The sequence below is a fragment of the Halichoeres trimaculatus genome, unplaced genomic scaffold (genome assembly GCF_033239565.1).
Source record: "Halichoeres trimaculatus isolate MK-OKI-2021-1 unplaced genomic scaffold, fHalTri1.1 fHalTri1_scaffold_4, whole genome shotgun sequence".
Taxonomy (NCBI): domain Eukaryota; kingdom Metazoa; phylum Chordata; class Actinopteri; order Labriformes; family Labridae; genus Halichoeres; species Halichoeres trimaculatus.
In genome coordinates, this window is record NW_027437182.1 from 7282652 (window position 1) to 7301577 (window position 18926).

The window sequence follows — 18926 nt, forward strand, 5'->3', positions numbered from 1 at the left end:
ACAAATTGTGGCATTTCATTTGTTTTTAAACGTAACAGGAAAGCTAGACGGTTGTTTCCTCCGTGCCGTTCACGGTGAACACACTCCTGAGGACTTTTGTTTACCTAGCAACAAGCAGCAGCTAGCAACGGGATAAGACAATATGCCAACGCTTTTTCCGTTTTAAGTCAAAATGTAACCATCGTCCTGTTTCAAGACAGTAGCAGTGTCACAAAGAAGTATTTGTCGGTGGTAACTGCCAAATCTGTTTCGTCTGTTGAGTTTAGCCAACGATAACTCAGGTCGATTTCTCCTTCTCCATGTCTTTTCAAGACTCACCTCGTCACTCTGATGAAGAGGAGGCTTTCTACGCACACTGCAGAGCAGCCTACTTAGCTGTTTTTAGATCTAGTTTGACGAATATTGCCTCTAAACAGCAGTTATGTCGTGGTAAGCGAACTCAAACCTTTCAACTGTGTATAGCCTCTATACCTGTAACTGTATGAACTCAGCTTTTATGCTGGCACTCACTTCAAAAATGAGTGCCATACACTACTTTAACCCCGCTCCAGTCGCTGCATGCTTCTCCTTTCTGTCTTTTTGTTAGAAACACAGAAGAGAAAAAAAAAAAATGAAAAGGTTTCGGCTGGTATTAAGTGATGCGTTTAGAATCATTTTTGTTTTCTCACTGATTCACAAAATAAAAACACAACTGCCGTTATTCATCCCACACTCGACAAGGCAGGTTTATTTACAGAGCCCTATTCATACAGAGAACAGAGCTTCATGGGGTGAAAAAGAAGAGTCACATAACTTCAAGAGAAAGATTTTATGAGGGAAACAAGCATTGAAACATCAAATACAAACTAATTATAAGAAGAAAAGCCGTAAAAAAAAAAGAATAAACTTAAGGAGAAAAAGTAGAATTAGGTTTGATTTACAATAATAACTCTGTTAAAAATCACAAAACAAAGAACAAAAGTGTATAGTAAAATGATCAAACATGTAGCATGTAATGCTAGCCCTTCCAAATAAAAAAAAACCACAGTAGAAAATGACAAAAATACACAAATCAGATTGCAAACACATACCTTTGTGATGCATTTCTTTAGACACGTTTCCCAGTTCAGAGGAAAGAGAAGAGAAGTGTACAGAGAAGGAAACTTGATGCAAAATGATTTTTAATGGATCTGGAATTTAAAGTGTATGTCCGAGCATTCAATACAGAAAAAGATAAACTGGTTTCCCATGTTTATGTCCTTCAGCTCTTCAGCAGGCTGGAAGGAATCCATCCCAAGCAACTCTCAATAGATACTGGACAACCAGGACATCAAAACTCAACTTTGATGACTTCTGTGAAATCCTAAAGTGTGAGAGGAAAACAGAGGAAACTGAATTAATAAGAGTCTTCAAGAAGATGGATGTAAATGGGGATGGCTTCATCTCACACAGTGAACTGGAGAATGCCCTTACCACTGTGAGTCTTCTGCAAAATGTAGTTTTGGTTCAAACAGTTTAGGTCTGGCTATAGTTGATATATTTTAAAGAGATTTTTGTGGTACTACCAGCTGAGTTACTTCAGCTACAAGGCATGATTATATGTGATTGTCAATTTTACTGGCACATGAAGGCTTGTATTTACTCATACAGCAGAGGCTTTAAAGCCCAGAGTTTCTGAGGTGATCATAGTGAGGCAATACAGAAATTCACTTTGCCACATCTTTATCTCATTTGAAAGTTGCTGTTGTAACCACTTGCCCACACCATAATAGACCCAGCGCCCTCAATATAACTGTTAATTGGACCATAACTTTAACATTAAACTAATTTAAATGTTTACTGAGATGATAAATCAAATGTGAGCTGTGGATTTTACAATTTAAAAAAACTGTTAATCTTCCAGAGAGGAGAGAAAATGACGTCCGAAGAGGTGAATGCTGTCTTCTCATTAGCTGACATCAACAAGGATGGCAAACTGGACTATGCAGAAGTAAGTTTAAATGTCCTCTATGTATGAAGTCAGTTTTTAGTGCAGATCCTATCAAGCTTGAGAATTTTCTTCCCCCAGGTGTGTTTCCTCTGCACATGGGTGTAAGAATTAGAGAAAGTAGGTAGGTTAAGTTGCACAACATTTGAGAGTGAATAAATCTTTTCTCATATCCTCAAGACTTTTTTCGCAAAGTCCATTTGAGTTTGCATAAAAGAGAGGAAAATATGGAGTCACAGAAAAGTCTTTTTGATGCTATTCTCATGCATCATCCTCTTACCACTGGTCTCCACTTGCCATCAGTTCTGCAGATTGCTTGTGTCTACAGCCGAGCAGTGCCAGACAGCTGCTTTGGAGAGACTTGAGACCAACACCAAGCTAAAGAGACAGAACTTTGGCAGCCAGTCATACAGCCCTACAAAGAGCTCTGTGTCAACAGCAGCTCCATCTGCAGAAGCAGTGGCCCTCCCTCAGCCTCCACCGGAAAGCCCCCGGGCAGAATCGGACACAGCACTTAAGAAAGGTACAACACATGATGGGTCATCAAATAACATTTCATCTTATTTGTAAGGTTTTGAGCGAAACATCGTGATTCATCTTTAAATCCAGCTTCTCTCATTCTATTATAAGTGTCTCTTAATTTTACTAGATGACCGAAAGAGAAGTGTGGTAATCTAGGAAATATTAAACGGTTCATTCAAGGAACCAGCACAAAATGTATGCAAAATCAGTTTTAATCACTATTTACTTTTTTTAGTGACCACATGTTGAGACCTTTCATAGAGAAGATCTTATTTATCAGTGAAAATGTCAACGCAGCAATCATGTGATACTGAGCAACTTACAAAAATAAGTGCAAAACGTGGATTCATCATGTGAACTACAACTGCAAAGAGTGCCAAAAGTTTATTGAAGTTCTAGCTTGTTTTTTTCTTTTTAAGAGAAAAATGGTGGAGAGAGTTAATGGTGTCAGGTTTCTTTTTCTGTATGTTTTTTGTTGGATTTCTACTTATTTTTAATGTTACATGTCACATAAGTTGTTTTGTGCAAATTTTAAAATGGTATTCAGGTGTAACTGTCAGTTGCTATGGAGGTAACACTGACCCTGTCTAGCCCATTAACCTAACCCATGTTAGAAAAAAAAAATTATCACTATCCCTACGGTGGCCCTGAGAGAGCTCACAGTGCTGCACCTTAAAGGGATAGTTCAGTTTTTTTGAAGTGGGGTTCTATGAGCTCTATGTGACCACAAAGGACATTAGATACAGTAGAAAGGTGTCTCCTCTCCCTCAGTAAGACACAAACTGTAATCGATGGTGACGAGGAAATGTCCAGTGATTTTTTGTGTGAAAGTAACGCGCTGAAAATTCTCTGAATAAAGTGTGAATGCAGACCGATATCAGATTTTTTCGGTGGGAGTCTGTTTATTTGTATTTTTGGTCAAGTAAAATATGGCCCCGTCTGAGTGCAGAGGAAACTGGCAGACGAGCAGGGAAGGGGTGTTTGGTGCATGCGCCCTGGGCTTCTGCTGCACAAAAACACTGCTGTAGGGGTAATTTCTGCCCTAAACCTTGTGATAGGACCCAACTTGTTCCATCCCAGAGTATCACTTTAAGAAAACAAATGCAAAAAGACAAAACACAAGCAAATTGAGAAAACATGTGCGCAGCATTTAAAAAACGCGCTGTGAAGATTTTCAGTCACATCTCTATTGTGGTTCTCTTTCCGTCAGTTGTGTTGGAAATTGACGTAAAAAGTACATGTTTTTGACTGAAAATCCGAAGCAACAACAAGCATGTCAGGTCATGTACATCACTTTTAGGTGTCCTCTGGAAACACTTATGTTGTGTTGCGGTTTTTGCAGAGTTTTTTCTAATGTGTTGTGTTGTAGTCTATGCAGCGCATTTTCTCAATGCTGCACACTTGTTGATGAATTGATGAAGACGTTTTCTGAATTTGCTCGTGTTTTGTCTTTTGCATGTGTTTTCTTAAACTGCAGCACTGTAAGCTCTTGGGACCACTGTACTACGCAGATTATAGGATGGATAAAGCAACATTCAGTGGTTTGAAACAAAATACAGTAACCGTAAAATCTATCCTCTGAATGGCAGCTAGTCAAGGACTTTCAAGGCTCTGAGTAACGAGATACAACGCGTCTTTCTTAATAACGTCCATGTTTAAAACACAACAAAGCTCATTAAATCAGAGGAATAAAGACCTAACATCCAAAGGCAAAAGAGCATCAGGAGTGCATGTCAATGATCCATCAAATCCTGATCCATGAGTCCCACTTATAATTGTAATTTGCACAGCATACTTTGAAAGTCCAAAGTAGCAGCCAGTGGCTCACCTCAGAGTTCAGTTAGTAGTTTCACACTTGTACACACTGCTTGCCTCAGTACGCCTTGACGATTAGTTATGATGAATAAATAATAGCTCTGTTATTGATCGATTTTTCACTCCCACTGTGACAAATCACCTCATTAAGACAGACTATACATCATAATAGCCTCACAACTAGGGCAGCCTGTTTGGAGGGAGGAGACCAGAAAGCGTTGTGATTTGGCTAATCATTTCTGCCATTAAGCGATTGACAAAAGCTCCATCACACTTATGAAAAATGCTACTCTCCAACCATGGATCCACTGGATTTCAAACTCAAAAGATGTTTTCATAACTTGAATAAACAAAGACTGGCATCCAGTCCAGCTGCACCTATGTATAGCAAAACAAACTGGACCAAGTGTCTGTGTATTAAATGGGGAACCTCCAGCTGATTGATGGTTGAGAAAGAAAATCCAGTTTTTACATTTTTAAACCAACGGAGAGAAGTAGAGATATCCTTTATAAGTGAGAGGGGACTGGTCTGCTGTGGGAAGACAGATGGGGTTGATTTAAGTGGTCAGTCCATGCTCATGGTATTGATTCGAAGGATTCGTCGACTCCTCACTGGGGAGATGATGAGGGATTAGACGGCGGTGGAGAGGTGGGCCCAGTTGACCACCGCTGCAAAAACAAATGAGTTCCCACATAGTTGTTGGGATTATCACATTATTGTGCCTCTCCCATGTATTGATTTATAAAACCTACACTTTAGCACGGCTTCAACATGGGATGTGGCGTGATCGCACATGTTGAATTGGATTCTTAGAGCACAACAGCGGTTTTGACCCTTCCTCAGCATGAGCTCTTACTAAATGATCACCATTGTTTGGCAAATGTTTGATAAAAAACAGGTTATTAAGTTTCATGTAACACGTGCCAATCCGTTTTTGCAAAACAGTTTTGCAAATTGGTAAACGTTAATGGTTTTAGAGGGATGAATCATCTGTTTTGCTCAATTTGAGCTGTTTTTCAGCACCAGGAACCACTCGTGTCCAAAAAACATCCGTTTTAAGATCACTCTGAAGCGTTTTGAGGTCACAGCTCACAGTGCTTCCTTTTTGACAACAACTCCAAATCTGTCATCTGATTAAAAAACAGATATTGATACAGAATAGATAGCTCACAAAAATAGGATTGTTGCCTTGTTTACTCTCCTGCCACGGTATTTTGACTTTAAACCTCAAACTCTTCTTTACATCTTGATTTCCTCGCCTCGGAAACAATCAGAACCCCTCATTAGCAAATGATATTTTCTGCTTTCAATTAGTTTTCGAAGAAAAAAAAGTTGTTCCAGATCTTGAATCTGAGAGGGTGCTTCTGTGTCATTTGTGGTTTGGAATACCGCTGTAATTAATTAAAAGGGATTAACCTCGCGATCACGTTTTCCCAGAACCCAAATGCAAAGCAGTCTTCTTCTTTTGAACTTTGGGATGGTCTTCTGAGAAGACAGATTAGTGTGTCAATTGTGCTTTACAGCTCATTTCTCTTTTCAAAGTGTGTTTACTGTTTGAAGAGGGGAGGGTTGGCCTCAATCCGTCTCTGCTGTTGTAGTAATATTATGACTTAATTTATTTAAGAACATCTTTGCTGTTTGTTTACGTGTGCTCGTGACTTTTTTTTCACTCTGAGTTTTTGTTTTTGTGTCTCAGACAGCCGACCATCGTCCCGTCCTTCTTCCGCTCGCAGCAGACGATCGTCCCTGTCGAACCCGGTCACCATGACATCCAGTACAACCAAAGCTAATAAAATACAAGAGCCCTCAGGTCTACAGGTAACCAATCAATCAATTAATCTGTCTATCTATCTATCTATCTATCTATCTATCTATCTATCTATCTATCTATCTATCTATCTATCTATCTATCTATCTATCTATCTATCTATCTATAATCCGTTTATCAATCTATCAATCAATCAAACCTTTATTTATAAAGCGCTTTTCATACTAAAAAGTGTATCACAAAGTGCTACAGTCTTCGAAAAACAAACCCACATGCCCTTCAACCCAACCACTACACAACCATATAACCCGCAGTCAGCAGCCACATACACGCAAACCCAGAGCGACACACACACACTCACACACAAAAACCACACACACTTTTGTACTTGAGGCTGAGTACAGATGAACCAGCTGAGAAAGCACCATCAGGGAAGCTGTCTGCACCAGAAGCAGAGAGCCAGCCACAGCCCTGGCCACAGGACACAAACACAGGCCTAGAGGAGGGGTGTAGCAAGCACCAAGCTCCAGCAAAAGCCAATGTGACAGGCCCCTGCAACCGCAGTTGACCACCGCTTCCAGTGCAGAGGGCTCCCCAGAGGAAACCCTGGAGGTCCTGAATTGATAAAAGGATAAAAACATGTAAAATCTAAAGTATGAATAAGTCACAGCCTATAAAATGATGAAGGCAAAATTGTCATTAAACTCAAATTAGTGAAGTTAAATTAAACTTGGGAAGATACTGGATCTTTGAACTCATTGCTGGTGTGCACAATCAGACACATGAATCCAAGAGTCATTTCACTATCACTGAATACACTCACAAAGATGGATTAAAAGAGATAGAGAGATTTTTAGGTGGTGTGACATTTGTCAGTAAAATGCATTTTGGAGTACAAAAAGCTCAAAACAAGAGTCAATTGCAACAGCAGAATAAGCTGTTCGGCGTTGGGTGAAAAGATTTGGCAATTTTCAAAGGCACAATCCACATACTCAGCTCTGCTGCACATCCCACAAATGCATGTTCCTCACAAATGTGGCCCCATTTAAAGGGAACTAAACAGGCTTTAAGATTCATACAGTATAAAATGTATTGCTAAGAAGCATTGTTATAACATGAAAACAATTAACCAAACACACGGCCTTTTTTGTGCTAAATTAGGTTGTATTGAGTGGAATCAATAAATGAGAGTAGGACTAAACTTAGATATTTTGTGCATCCTTCAAGGTCAATTATTTTTTTACAGCGGGATCTTGTTGCACAAACACACATCAAAGCAATCAACCAAATGTTTTAAACATGGCATTTAATTAAAATTCTATCAATCTTTAATCTAATTGCCAACCTCTATGGGGTTAAATGTCTTTTAATTAAACCTGGTCTTATCTATTCAAAGTGTTTCCTGTAAAAAGTTTAATTAAAAAAAATATATATATATGTATATATATATATAAAATCAATTGGGATGTTTCAGGAGACTTACCGGCTCTCTGTTGTCACAGGAAAGCTTGAGCGCCAACAGTTGAAGCAATTAATTTGTCAATCATTTTTGAAGTTATTGATCAAATGTTTGTTCTGACAAACGTCTGAAATATGAGAGTTTTCGATGAACAACGATAAACAAAAACATAAAAAGGCAAATCCTGACATTTGAAAAACTGGAGCATGAAACGTTTTTTATTTTCTGAAAAAACCTCTGTGAATTTGAGTTGTTCATAAATCTGCCATTTAGCTTATCAGATATCGGTCAGTCTGCCCCAGCCTTGGATCTAGTTTCATAGAAAACATTGAAAAATGAGCTTTTCCCGACAGAAACTGTTCAGAGATGTTATTTATTATATTAAATTAGGTTACTTTTCTTAGACATATTTCAGAGAATACATTAACCTTTGTCTGTTGATAATTTATCAATTAACCTTTGTATTACTTTATGTTCTCAACCAAAATGGAGTGTGACTTGGAAATTACTTTTGATCTGTCCATGTTGTTTTTCCCATCCGCCTCTTCCATTTCTCTGTAGTTACTTTGAAAGCCTCAGGAGATTTTCTACTACTTAATTGATTACAGTTGGCCTCATTTCCTCAGAGATATAATTAAAAAAGTATGAATTGGGCCACTGAATATATTTTGGAGCCTATTTATAAACATTGGCTGCAAGTTTGGGTGAAAAACATCATTGTTTTTTGTCAGTTTGATCTCGCCTCAGGTTTTTCAGTCACTCATTACAGGACAAGTCTGAAAAACGTATTTCATGGCTCAAATTCATTTGTTTCCGAATTTATGATGTTCATGTTGTCATGTGTAACCGACTCATTCTGTATTCTAATTTTATCCACCAGAAAATTGACTTATCATGTTCTAAGAAAACATTGTCTCTAATGGCAGTTGAAAACATGTTTTTCCATCTTTCTGTTTTTTTTTTTTTTTATGGTTTTGTTGACAAGACAAAGAGAGATCAACATAAATTGTCAGAAAGAGTATATAAATAAAAATAAATCAGATAAAGTCACACAAATAAAAAATAAAATAAAATAAATAAACACAGCAAAGTAGAATGTTAAAAATAAATAGATAAATCAAGAAATAAAAAGAAAACACTTCATATTAGGTTATCACATCAAATCAAAGAAACTATGACTGTCAGTAGTGTTTACAGGGCAGCAAGACTGGGAGATTAAACAAAACAAAAAAACTAAAGCACACAGGGTGACACGACTGAAATATGGGGGGAAATGGAGACCAGGTGTTGTGAAAACATTCAGGTTTACCACAAGAACTAAAATTAAGTTTTTATAGTTTAAGGCAGCCCATCAAGTCTCTGATCCACTGCAAGAGAGCAAGTAGCCTAGGTAAGTTTCCAGTTAAGCAGTATGATCCATCTGACCAGTAGGATGGCAAAGGCTACAGAGTCGGACTGAGAGCATGTCAAAGGGCTGCCAGAACAGAATAGAATAGAATAGAATAGAATAGAATAGAATAGAATAGAATAGAATAGAATAGTATAGAATAGAAAACACTGTATTTATCCCCGAGGGGAAATTCAGGAGGAGTCACAGCAGCAATCAAGAAAACAAAAGTAAGAAAGAGTATATCAAGTGCAAAAAGGTCCATAAGAAAACAGATGATGACAGCTTGTTCATCATTGTCCAGTCAGCGAGTCTCCACCTCCACAGGGTCCAGGACTGAGCTTCTTCAGCAGTCTGTTCAGTCTCTGTCTCCTGGATCCTGTCTGCTCACAGCAGGTGAAGCTCTTCCAATGTGGCGTTGGTGTCCGGTGTTAGCTTTGTTAGCCATGTCTGTGTATAGCATGATGCTACTCTGCCTTCTGGTATTCCCTCTGTTGCTGGGTTAGCACGGCTAGCTTGTCCATCTTATTGGAGATAGATCTTGTGTTCCCAACAACGATGTATGGAAGGACAGGTAGATGACATCACTTCTTAGCTCACACCTGAGAACCAGCACGTCATCCTCACCTTGTGGGAAGACATCAGGCCTTGCACCAGTTAGCATTGACATACTACAGGCTGCTAACTAGAGGTCGACCGATATGGGTTTTTTGGGGGCCGATGCCGATGCTTTCCAAATTTGGGCAGCAGATGCCGATATGCATAGCCAATTTTTTCCAATTTGATATTCAGGCCGATTGTTAAATAAATATCTATTTATCACATTTTTGTGAAACGCAGCAATTTCTGAGCAACTAAAAGAAATCTATTACAACAAGTCGTGTCCAGTCCTCTGAACATTTATTCAGCTTTCAAAACAAAGAAATATTTTGTCTGAGTAAACACACAATGTAACAAGCAGTAGTAAACATTCACACTCTTCTTAAAATGTCAAAAAAGAAATCTAAACTTATTAATATAATTTGAACAAAAGTATGTAACGTATCCAAGTGGTTCCACAAGTTTGAGGTGCTCATCTTTTTTGTGCCTGATCAAAAATTGCGTCATTTTATACAACAGATCAAAAATCGGCTTTTTAAAAGAAAATACGGCCGATAGAGACAAATGTCCAAATATTAGCCTGATATATCGGCCGGCCGATATATCGGTCTACCTCTACTGCTAACAGCTGATTTCACATGTAAACAATGTGGCCATGTTACATGTAGGATTTCCAGATAAACGCAGGAGCAAAAATAGTAGAAATATCATTAGAGACACCCGTTTGGTGTCCATGACCAACAAAGATGATGAAAAAAAGACAAAAAATCACAAGAAAGGGACACAGAAGAGAGTGCTGCTGCAACATGCAGCCACAACCAAAAGGGCAGCACCTAGCTAGTTGGGGTGATCCTGAAAATAGCAGTGACGGGGCAAGGTTTAAAATCAAATTCAAAGATCTCTGAAAAATATTTGAAGATAAGAAATGAAATCTTGCATTTCTAATGCAGTGTAAAAAGTTGGTCAATGTCAAGAAACTATCCAACCTTGTGATACATTTTGAGGCAGTTTGTGGTGTGAAGATAAATTTAAGATCATTAAACAGGAAGAAACTCCTCCTGAGGTCACCCAGGATGAGCTGTGAGGTGAGCTGCTGTTAGGTAGTTAGTGTTCATGTCCTGATGCTCAGTGTGTTAAAGGTCAGACGGAATTCATAGATTTGAACTGACTTAATAATGCTATCAATTTTGTACTGAGTTAGCTATACGAGCCATAAATATAGATAAATGTCAACTTAAGTTTCAGAAACAGGAATGAATTAGTGGAATCTAAGCTTCAAAACAGTAAAAGCAGAGTTTTAGAATCATATCTCTCTTAAGTCACTGTCTGCTTTTTTATTTATGTTTATTAAATCAAATCTGTTAATGACAACTTTTATTTAGCTTTTAAAAATCAAAGCAAATCTATTTTCTGTAAGCAGTACACCATTTATGAATGTGAAGGAGAACCTGGCCTTTCTTTTTGTGCACCAGTCAAAGAACACACAATAACAGGGCTGTTCCACCATCACTGTTTCCTGCTGGTTCTGGTGGCCAAATTCAGCCCAGGGTAGACACGTATAAGCGGTATCGATCTTGTGCTCTTTGTTTTCACTCTTTTTGGCTTAACCCCGGCTGGTTTGCTTTACAGCAAAAAAATAAATAAATAAAAACAACAGCCCTCTGCTCCATCTCTCTGGTCTCTCTGGTGTGTGTTGAGATTGGAAAAGGGACAGAAATCACGGAGGTGAAGGAATGTGTGTCCAGAGATTACCTCTGAGGGGAAGTTCTCCTTGCTTTGTTGGCTGCAGGCTGGTAATTGGGAAACGGTGGGAGTGGAGTCGGCTGTGTTTTTGTTGCAGCGTGGTATGTCATGACGAGTACAAACACGACCTGCAAGGAATATTCTGTGTTTCCTGGGTTTATTTATAATAGTGTAATATCTATAAGAACTTTGAGACAAGGTAAAGGTCATACATTGAAGTGCGTGTTGTGTGTGTGTAATTGTTTTCTGTGGCTGGTTTGCCGTCCTGCGACCCTCCACGCAGCACTAAATCAGCCCAGTGGTCGGAGCAGGTGACAGCAGCTGTATTAGTCTGCAGGCTGACCCTTTCTCTATGGAGGCATTAATTCTGATGCCTTTAAGCAGAGGACCAGTGCCCATGGCAATTTCCCTCATTTGATATTGTCTGGACAAACCACTGAAGTGTTATGGTTTGATCTTTTATGCCTCTCACACAGCCCAAGATAAATACTTTGAGAAAATGGCTTTTCTCTAAAGGAGTGACATGCTCCGTCTTTATGGGACTTTCTTTGTTTAACTTGGTGATTTATTTGTCCACTAAAATGATATACAGCCTATTCCAGACCAGCTCGGCCCTCAGTGTCCTCTTACTGTGTGTCCACACCAACTGTGTTTTCATTTAATGTGTCTCCAGTGAGCAGAAGGAAAACTTCCTTGTTTTGATGTTCCTGTTCAATTTCAAATTATTACCTCATTTCAGTCGTGCTTCCAGACGGAGGAACAACAGGATTTCAAAATGAGGGAAATATTAGGATTCATAAATATCTCCAAAGTAGCCTCTTGACAGTTTTGAATGACCGCTGGCTCGAGATTGAAAAGGCTGTATTTATCAAAGTTAAATGGACTTCAATTTGCCACATCAGGTCCTGGAGGGGGAATAATCCAGCTGGATCACAGTGTAACACTTCTGCCCTCCTCTGGATCAGCCTGAGTATTACAAGTGTTGACAGGATGCTGAGCTGACATAAATAATTCTGAATATGCCCCCCTGAAGGTTGGAGTGGTTATTATCACAAAGACACTTTTTGTTAATCAAGTCGGTGCAGTTATGAATGGCTGCTTCAATCACTTCTTCATGCCCAAATATGCTTCCTCTGGCACCTGATAAATCCCCCATTTGATTGGAGCCGCAAATTAGTTTTTGTTTCTGTTTAAAGAATGGATGTATTTTGTTTTTGGGCAGGAAACAGTATTAGTTTCATGATCTGAGCTGAAACAAAACCCAGCAAATTATACTTGCATAAAAAAAGTTATGAATTTGAAAGCCTTTTAAACAGCAAGTCTTGTATTGTCACCCTATTAAAACAATGGCCTACATCATTTTTTCAAGTTTTTGGGAAAACCCAAAAAATGTTACCATTTATTAATCATTTCACAATTTAGGCAATTTTAAACCTGGCTTAAACTGCCCTTTATTCCATAGTGCAGACTCAAAACTGAAATTACCCTGAGTTAAATAAAACAAATGTCAGGTAAATCAAATCTTTGCTGGGTTTTTTATTTCACTTAACTCATTTCCAACATCCAGTTTTGACAACTTTTTGAAACCTGACCATTAACTGTCCTTTAACTCCATAAAACAAACTCAAAATGTAAATAAGTCCAACCTAAATTGAACAAATGTCAGGTCAATCCTTCGCTGAGTAGGCACACTCATAAATCTCCAACCAAAAAGCAAAAACATTTCTGTAATTTTAAAACTCTGAGGGTTATCATTTCCTTGTGCTCATTTGTTTTTGGTTACAGAAGTAAGTGGGCTCGACAGGAATATGTTGCTAGCCAGAAGTAGCAAAATTTGTGGTTAAACTATAACTTGTGAAATTTAGACTAAATTACCACTAGGGCTGGACAATTAATCGGATTTTAATCGTGATTTCAATTTTGCCATCTGACAATCATAAAAACAATATAATCGAAGAAAAACAATTAATATGCCACACAGTGTAGATGTATGCAAGTTCCTGTGCTTCATAGCTCTTCTGTGTTCCATGTGCAGCCACAGCGAGTGTGTGTGACTTATGAATATCAATAATACTGTATGTGCCACTTGCTGGTTCTTTAAAGTTGTGTTTAAATCAGTAGTGAAGTTTTTGAATAAATGAATAATTGTCTATATTAATTGTGATTTCAATATCACTTAAAATAATCGGGATTCTTATTTTTAGCCCTAATTACCACACAACATTAGACCCTAGCCTTAGACTCAGGAGAAACTGATTCAGAGATCATGTTTACAGCTTCTTCGGTGCTTAAGTTTCTGTTTCTTCTTGAAGCAGCTGCCATCATGAAAGCTTGCTAAATTTCCCAAATAATCCCAAATTTTGACTTAGGCTTGAAATAAAATGGCCTAAGTCACCCTCTTGACATAGACCATTGTCCTATAGGGCATAAAGAGCATGATCCTCTGAGCTCAAGCTTTAAGCGATTTTACCAGAGATGGCCAGCATCAAGAGATGATTTAAGCCAAAAACTTGTTTTCCTCAAAAAATGACTGACGATATGAAAGTAAACAGAGTAGTTTCCAAAAGAGTTTGTATGAATGTAATGATATTAATGTTTTTTAAACTAAGAAATAATCCTCTGTTCTAGGAGTGGCACCAAAGTTCTGTGAAAGGCTGTTTCTTCTTAGAGGATGACGGAAGTGTCAGCAGTCTACAGTACCAGCTCCACATCTCACAGACCACCTACGCCTACCTGACCATCCAACCACTCAGCCTCAGCAGCAGACCTGGTAAGAGAAAATCCAGAATCCTTGAGGAAAAAAACTCAAAGTGCTTTAAGTTTATTATCATAATTTCTGACCTCAATTTAAAAAAAAAACACCTTCTCCAATCTGTTTGAAATAGTTTCATCTTATATTTTGTGCCTTTTCACAGATAAGCCCTCTCCATGGATGGCAGTGGATACGGCGCTTTTTGTCACGACAGCTGGTGAAACTAAAGAGGATTCAACCTTAATATGTTTCACTGAGTCCAAGGACAAAGAGGTATGTTTGAATGGGTTTAAGGATCTGCATACATCCTTCTTCCTTGGTGTCCTAAAGAGTTTTTTTCCTCTCTCGTTGCTGCTGCTGTCTCCCTACAGAAGTATGTGTGGAGAGGGGAACTGAATGCTGGGACCTACTACCTGCTTCCTTTCACTAGCGGCTGCAAACTGAAGAAAAGAACCAAAAAGAGCCTTTCTGTTAAACCAGTAGAGCTCATTTACAGGACGGATACTGGAGAACTCGACCTCACCAGGGAGCTGAGGTATGTTCCTTTTTAAATGTGTGTGTTTACATGTTGTTTATAGAGATTTTTTTATGAATTATAACTTTTCTTTTGAAGACTGGGGGGATGGCCGCATTCAGATTTCAGATATGATGATTTTAGTCTTTGATTTGAAGTTGCCCTGTGGATTCAGGCCTGGAGAAAAACCTGGGCTGCACCATTTCAACCACAACAATTGAAGCATGAATGACTTGATGGAGTCACTCATGGAACACAATCCTGCTTTCCAAGTTTGATTTTTCAAAGGCACTCCCCTTTGGACACAGCCGCTCCCACTACTTTAAGCTAAAGGCCTTTAAGCCACTGGCATAACGATCAGGCATAAGTCTCTTACTGACGTGGTGGAATCCAAACAGGAAGTTCAGAAATTTGAGTTAAATGTTGAATTATGACAATTTATAGGGTACATATTGGAACAAATCAGTCCCACATTTTTTTGTATCATCTTCAAATGTGAGATGTTTTTACTAAACACGTTGAAAATCAAAAGTTAATTAAGTATTTTTTGTAACTCAATCGACGTGACCACAAACGGCCTCTAAAGTTGGCTTTTTTTGACTAAATGAAAACCTTAAAGGGGCGGTGAAAATTTTTTTGAGGATACAAAAAAATTAGAGTCTTTGAAATGAAATCATTTTTTGTTGCTGCTAAGGAATGTGTGTGTACAACATTACAACAAGCAAGAAATCAACAATGTCTTGTTCTGTATTTGTGCCAACACAACTGTTGTGTATTTGTGTGTCTCCAGTGGAGTTTCATTAGCTCTGTCAAGATTTCAGCCACTGCCTTTGTCCTCTCCAATCTGAAGAGTCAAGGAGGTGTCTGATATTTACTTGTGTTTCTCTTTTTGTGCCACAGAGAGGTGCTGTCTGACATCTTTGAGGTGATAGACATGGATGGAAATGGAATGCTCAGTTTGGAGGAGTACAACTTTTTTGAGCTGAGGACCAGTGGAGAAAAATGTGACAGGGATGCCTGGGCCGTCTGTAAAGGTAATCAGTCTTACTGAACAAGTGTGTCTGTTTTTTATTGATTTAAAATGTGACCAGAGGGAGAAGGATTAACAGTGGCACCCTGTTTTCTTTTAGAGAACTTCGATATGAGAAAGAACCAGCTGACACGACAGGGCTTCATGGAGCTGAATCTGATGGAGGCCACAGAGAAAGAGGGAGACCCTGCAGATCTCTGGGTCACACTGGAAGCCATGGGCTACAACCGGATGTTGGAGCTAGTAGAGGTACTCTTATACTTTTATGCACTGAAATCAACCACGTATACCAGGGTCTGCAACCTGTGACTCTGAGCCTCTTGCTGCTCTTTGACTCCTTCACAGGGACTCCTTGTAGCTTTAAAAAATAGTATTGAAATAAAACATATATATTTTTCTTATAGAGGGTATTGATGATTAAAGACATTGACACTAATTAAAATCTTGTATTAACATTTTGTTGAACTAATTTATGCATCACATCTGTCAATAAAGCCTGCCACCACTCTACTTCACCTCCTACAACATCAACAGCCCACCAACTTTCCATACTCCTGTGGCTAACCTCAAGTTTTACAGCCCTTGTAAGATAAGTAGTTCTACAAAAAGACAAATCTGGAAAAAAATAAAGATTTTAATTCTGTGTGGAAGAATTTATTTAATAGCCAACGTGCCAGCTTGATATGTGGCAAGAAATGAGCAAACAACAAGCAATATACCAATATATGTTATCAAATTCAAATATTCTTAAAAAAATGATTGTATTTTTTTAATTTTGAAAATGTCTACCTTTTTTAATTTTAAAGTTGTTTGAATTTTTTGCATAGTTTTTTCATTTCAATTTTTTCGCAAAATTTCAAATCCTTTTTATGCAACTTTTTGACATTTCAAAAAGTTTTGCAAATATTTGAAATTTATTTTTTCTTTCCTTTTCTTTTTTGCAAATTTTCAAAAATTAAAAAACTAAGACATCAAATGTACAATTTTTTAAAATAATATTAAACTTTGGTTTAGACAGTTTTTCACTAGATATAACTTTATATAGAATTTTATACATTTTATAGTCTCTGTTGTGAAGTTGAATTTGATTTTGTGTCCCCAGAATGACTTCAATTCAGGTGGCTGCTATGAAAATTAATGGTCGCAGACTCCTGATGTATACAAACACCAACAAACCCAAACTCTCATGCCCATTAAACTCTTCTGCTTCCCACTCTGTCAGGCATGTCCCTTTCAGATAGATATACACTGTGAAGGCACCCAGCCCACCATCCAGCCCCTCAGTTTGGACTCAGGGCCCAAGCTCCTGAACCAGGCCCTCCAGAAGTCCATCACAACCAGGACGGGGGCCAAAGCACTGAGAGGTCAAGACAACGTCTTCATCTACACCTACAGAGGAGAACACAGGGTTTCATCTGTTTTAGCTAACAAGGTAAACAACAAATATAGCTGAGACAAAGTGATTATTTGACCACGTAGGTGAAGTTTAACTCTGAAATTAAGAAATTCAAACTGTAAAGAAGGCATTGTCCAATAGTTTTAGAAAGAGTTGTGTTCAAGTTCCTGGCTCTGTGTTTTTGTAATTGATATTCAGACATCGTATTGACTCTCATAGCAACAGGAGCTACTCAGAAAGTATGACCACTTACCCAGAAGGAGTTACTTAACAGGAGAAACAGTGTGTGTTCTGTCTTAAAGTGTCCTGGGTTATCATTGTATTTGTTGCAAACAATACCCAGGATTCAGGGGGTAAAGGTGAGAAATAAGTAGTGCGTCAGAGTTTGATTGTGAACCAGCAGATTTTTGTATGTAACTGTTGTTCATTGTATCTACACAGACTCAGTCCCATTTTTGTGTTGCAGACCAATCAGAAAGTGACGGTCCACGTCAACAATGAGCAAAGCAGGAACTGCTGCAGCAGTCGAGGCATGAGTGTGTTCGCTGTGGAGGTGCCAGCCAGGACTAAGATGGTATGAAATCGTCTGTTATTAACAACATTTAATGAGTAAATAATTATGTCAAACTGAACAGAAAGGAAATACCTACGGTGATGTATTTGCTTTGTTTCAGGTGTGCCAACACGTCCTCCCCATCAATGAGAAGCAGGATTGGACCTATAACTGTATGGAGACCATCCTACCCTGCACGTAAAGTGTTTCGTGTGTTGATGTTGAACAGGAAAGCCTGTTGTTAAAGGTTGAATAAAATGATTGTTCTGTGATAGTTTGCTGTAAAAGCCACTTTTTTTAAAAGCTCTTTAACTCAGATTGCAGCACCTGGAGTTAAAACATGAACCTGCTGTTTAGCAGTGACTGATCCAGGACAAAATGTAAAGAATATAATAGATTAGATGTCTTTTGTGCCTTAGTATGTGTAATTTATCCTGTTTATGAAGTCTGCTGTACATCAGCGGTGGATTTTATGATACACTAATATGCCTGATGCTTTACAATGTGACACTAAGTCAATCTTCTAACTCTCTCTGTAAAACTCTAGGTTGTTTGTTTTGAATAATAAATTCTGCATTTTTTTTAATCTTGTTGACACTGATAATGAGATTGAAATTAAAGGTATACAGAGGTAATGAAGAGCAAATAAAGGTGGTTACTACAGTAACTCCTGCTTCTGTGATCATTTAGGTTCAAAGTGTTTGGAAAGTCAACTCTGAAGATTTATATCCTCTGCACTCTCCACTGCAGTCAGTGTCTTACTGTGCAGTTTTTGTTATAACTGATAAGTTTCAATCGTTTTTCTCTGGTTGAAACGTGTCAGGACAGTCTGATTTTAAAAGCATATCTATTAACTAATGAATCCCTTCATTCCAACCTCATGCTTTGTACCTTCTGTCTTTCTCTGAGATGTGGATCTCCACTCTCCACACTGTTAGTACAGTAGCTTTCTCTGGGATTTGTAGCTGGCATTGAAATGCATTCCTTTGCATCGCGCTCAGGTCTAAACTTTATTTGCCCTTGGCCTTTCCAGCTGAGAACAGTCTTGACCTGCTATTTATATCCCTCAGGCCATTATTTGCCCTTTGACTTTCTCTGCTGAAACAGTAGAGCCTGCTCACTAAAGGTCACATGGCATGGGAGATGTATTTAATGTCTGGAGCCCCAGTCTGCTTTTCCTTTTCAAAAACACAGGTTTAGTAACACCTAACTGCTCGAGGAAAGTTGGATTTCAGGGGAGCTGTGAGCCAGTTTGAATATCTACTTCAAGACACTTTAGCATCAGGTTTAAAATTACTATGCAAGACCATTTAAAGATAAAAAGATACAGTTTTTTTTCATGTTATTCCATTCGATCCAAATATTAAAGATATTCTAAAACTACTGTAAAAGAACACGGATTTAATCACAGTATTAAAAA

At 38.3% G+C, this 18926-nt stretch overlaps 1 protein-coding gene across 1 annotated transcript; it reads left to right on the forward strand.

Annotated features, from left to right (window-relative positions):
• Window positions 1–78: 78 nt before the first annotated feature.
• efcab7 (EF-hand calcium binding domain 7) lies at window positions 79–18053 on the forward strand. The gene is made up of 13 exons (XM_074668660.1): window positions 79–429; window positions 1245–1456; window positions 1883–1969; window positions 2270–2489; window positions 6001–6122; window positions 13890–14031; window positions 14177–14286; window positions 14385–14548; window positions 15428–15561; window positions 15658–15806; window positions 16780–16989; window positions 17420–17527; window positions 17628–18053. The coding sequence occupies exons 1-13, from the start codon at window positions 300–302 to the stop codon at window positions 17706–17708; spliced, it is 1869 nt and encodes a 622-aa protein (XP_074524761.1). The 5' UTR covers window positions 79–299; the 3' UTR covers window positions 17709–18053.
• Window positions 18054–18926: the final 873 nt, after the last annotated feature.